This window comes from Crocodylus siamensis, unplaced genomic scaffold (assembly GCF_052110815.1).
Source record: "Crocodylus siamensis isolate JL-2025a unplaced genomic scaffold, ASM5211081v1 HiC_scaffold_125, whole genome shotgun sequence".
NCBI lineage: Eukaryota > Metazoa > Chordata > Crocodylia > Crocodylidae > Crocodylus > Crocodylus siamensis.
This window is the reverse complement of record NW_028324535.1, coordinates 4,362-6,519: the sequence shown is the minus strand read 5'-3', so window position 1 is coordinate 6,519 and position 2,158 is coordinate 4,362. Positions and strand designations below refer to the sequence as shown.

Sequence of the window (2,158 nt, the reverse complement as noted above, 5' to 3'; positions counted from 1 at the left end):
AACAAGCCAGAAAACAAGAAATCCACTGGCCCTGCAACAAGATTTGTTGTCCTCCAATATAGAATAATTGGGATATGTATCACACACTTGATATGGAGATGGACTTTTTCACAGGCAGTGCCTGAAGAGCTTGGGTAATAAGTGGTAGTTCACAAAGGCCATTCAGGAAGACATGGAGGGAGAGAGTGAATGCAGAAATAAAGGATCCATTGACTTTGGTGTGGTTATGATGCATTTTTATCGCATTAAAATTCAGTGTTCAGTAAACAGGTTCCTCATGATTTTGTTTTTATGGTCAAATACCCTCCTATGGAGCAGTTTCCATAAAGAAGCTTTCAGCTCCTTGTTCCTTATGCTATAAATGATCGGATTAATCAATGGAGGAACCACGCAATACAAAACTGCCACAAAAAGATCCAGCGCTGTCGGGGAGCTCACAGCCAGTTTCATGTGGGCAAAGATGCCCGTGCTCACGAACAAGGAGACCACAATGAGGTGAGGCAGGCAGGTGGAGAAGGCTTTCTTGCGACTCTCTTCAGAGGGCAAGCTCAGCACTGTAGGTAAGATCTGAACACATGAGACAACTATAAAAACAAAGCAGCTGGAAACTAAACACATGCTGAATACAAGAATCCCCAGTTCTGTGAGGTTTGCATCAGAGCAAGACAGCTTGAGGAGCTGGGGGATTTCCCAAAAGAATTGGTTGATAATGTTGGAAGGGCAGAAGGGTATGCTGAACGTGTCCCCAGTATGCAGTGCAGAATAGAGAATACAACTGACCCAGGCACCGGCAGCCATTTGAATACAAGCTTTTTTGTTCATTATTGACTCGTAATGCAGTGGCTTGCAGATGGCGATGTACCGGTCATATGCCATGATGGTGAGGAATGCGAGATCAGCTGCACAAAAGAGGAAGAAGAGAAAGACCTGGGCTACGCATCCACAATAGGAGATTGTCCTGCTGTTTAAGAGAGAATTGGCCATGGACTTGGGGACAATGACGGAGATAGAGCCAAGGTCAAGGATGGACAAATTTACCAAAAAGTAGTACATAGGTCTGTGGAGGTGGGGGTCCATAGCTACAACTGCGATCACAAGGAGGTTCCCCACCAGAGCTGCCAAGTATGTTGCTAGAAAGATGACAAAGTGTAAGATCTGCAGCTCCCGAGTGTCAGAGAAGCCCAGGAGGAGGAACTCAGTCACAGAGGTCGAGTTGGGCATCCTCCTTCCCAGGGCACTGTGCACATCCTGTATATAATAGAACAGGGGCAGTGGTAAGGAGGAGAGTAACCAACTCAGTGCCTTTGATATTCCCATCAATAATGTCTCCTTGATCTGATTGCCAAAGTTCATGGTGACAATACAGAACAGGTCCATAATTTTTTTCCCCTTGGAAAATTTGATTTTAATTTTTTTCACCCTGAAAAGACCTTACCTAAAATAAAGTATTTTGATAGTCCATTTAAAAACTGACCAAAATGTTCACCCAGCCACAGATTTATTTATTTTTTTTTAATCTGAAAGTCTATAGTTTTCAAGTGATCTCACCTGGAAATTTTCTGCTAACAAAAACAAATGTAATTTGTGAAATCAAAGATATTAGATAAAAAACTGAATTCCTTGGAGGTCCCATTCCCACCCCACCTCCCAATAACCTGTAGAACTTTATCTGAGTTGACAGCAAAAACCCGGTAAATATCCTCACTCTCGCTCTCCTACCCTAGACTCTATCCTTTTTCAAATACATAGGGAGGATGAAGAAAGCACTGGGAAATGTGGGGCCCCTGCAAGATCCTTTTGGCAATCTGGTGGTTGCACCAGAGGAGAAAGCAGACCTCCTTAACCAATCCTTCACCTCTGTTTTCTTGTGCAGGGACTGGTACTCCCCCACCATGATGCAAGAGAGCCTTGAGGGGAACGCCTCCAGACCTCAGGTTGTAGAGGACCGGGTTAGGGCTTCTAGAGGGGCTGGACGTGTTCAAGTCAGCAGGTCCAGATGCTCTCCACCCCAGGGTGTTGAGGGAGTTAGCAGGGGTTATTGCAGGGCCCTTGGCACGGCTTTACAAGCACTCGTGGTGCTCAGGCCAGGTGCCAGATGATTGGAAGATAGCCAACGTGGTCCCCATCTTTAAAAAAGGGAGGAGGGAGGACCTGGGCA

General features: G+C 45.4%; 1 protein-coding gene across 1 annotated transcript; it reads right to left on the bottom strand.

Moving 5' to 3' along the window:
• Positions 1-252: 252 nt before the first annotated feature.
• LOC149851847 (olfactory receptor 14I1-like) lies at positions 253-1,221 on the bottom strand. The gene has a single exon (XM_090030300.1). The coding sequence runs from the start codon at positions 1,219-1,221 to the stop codon at positions 253-255; it is 969 nt and encodes a 322-aa protein (XP_089886426.1).
• Between the last annotated feature and the right edge of the window lie 937 nt (positions 1,222-2,158).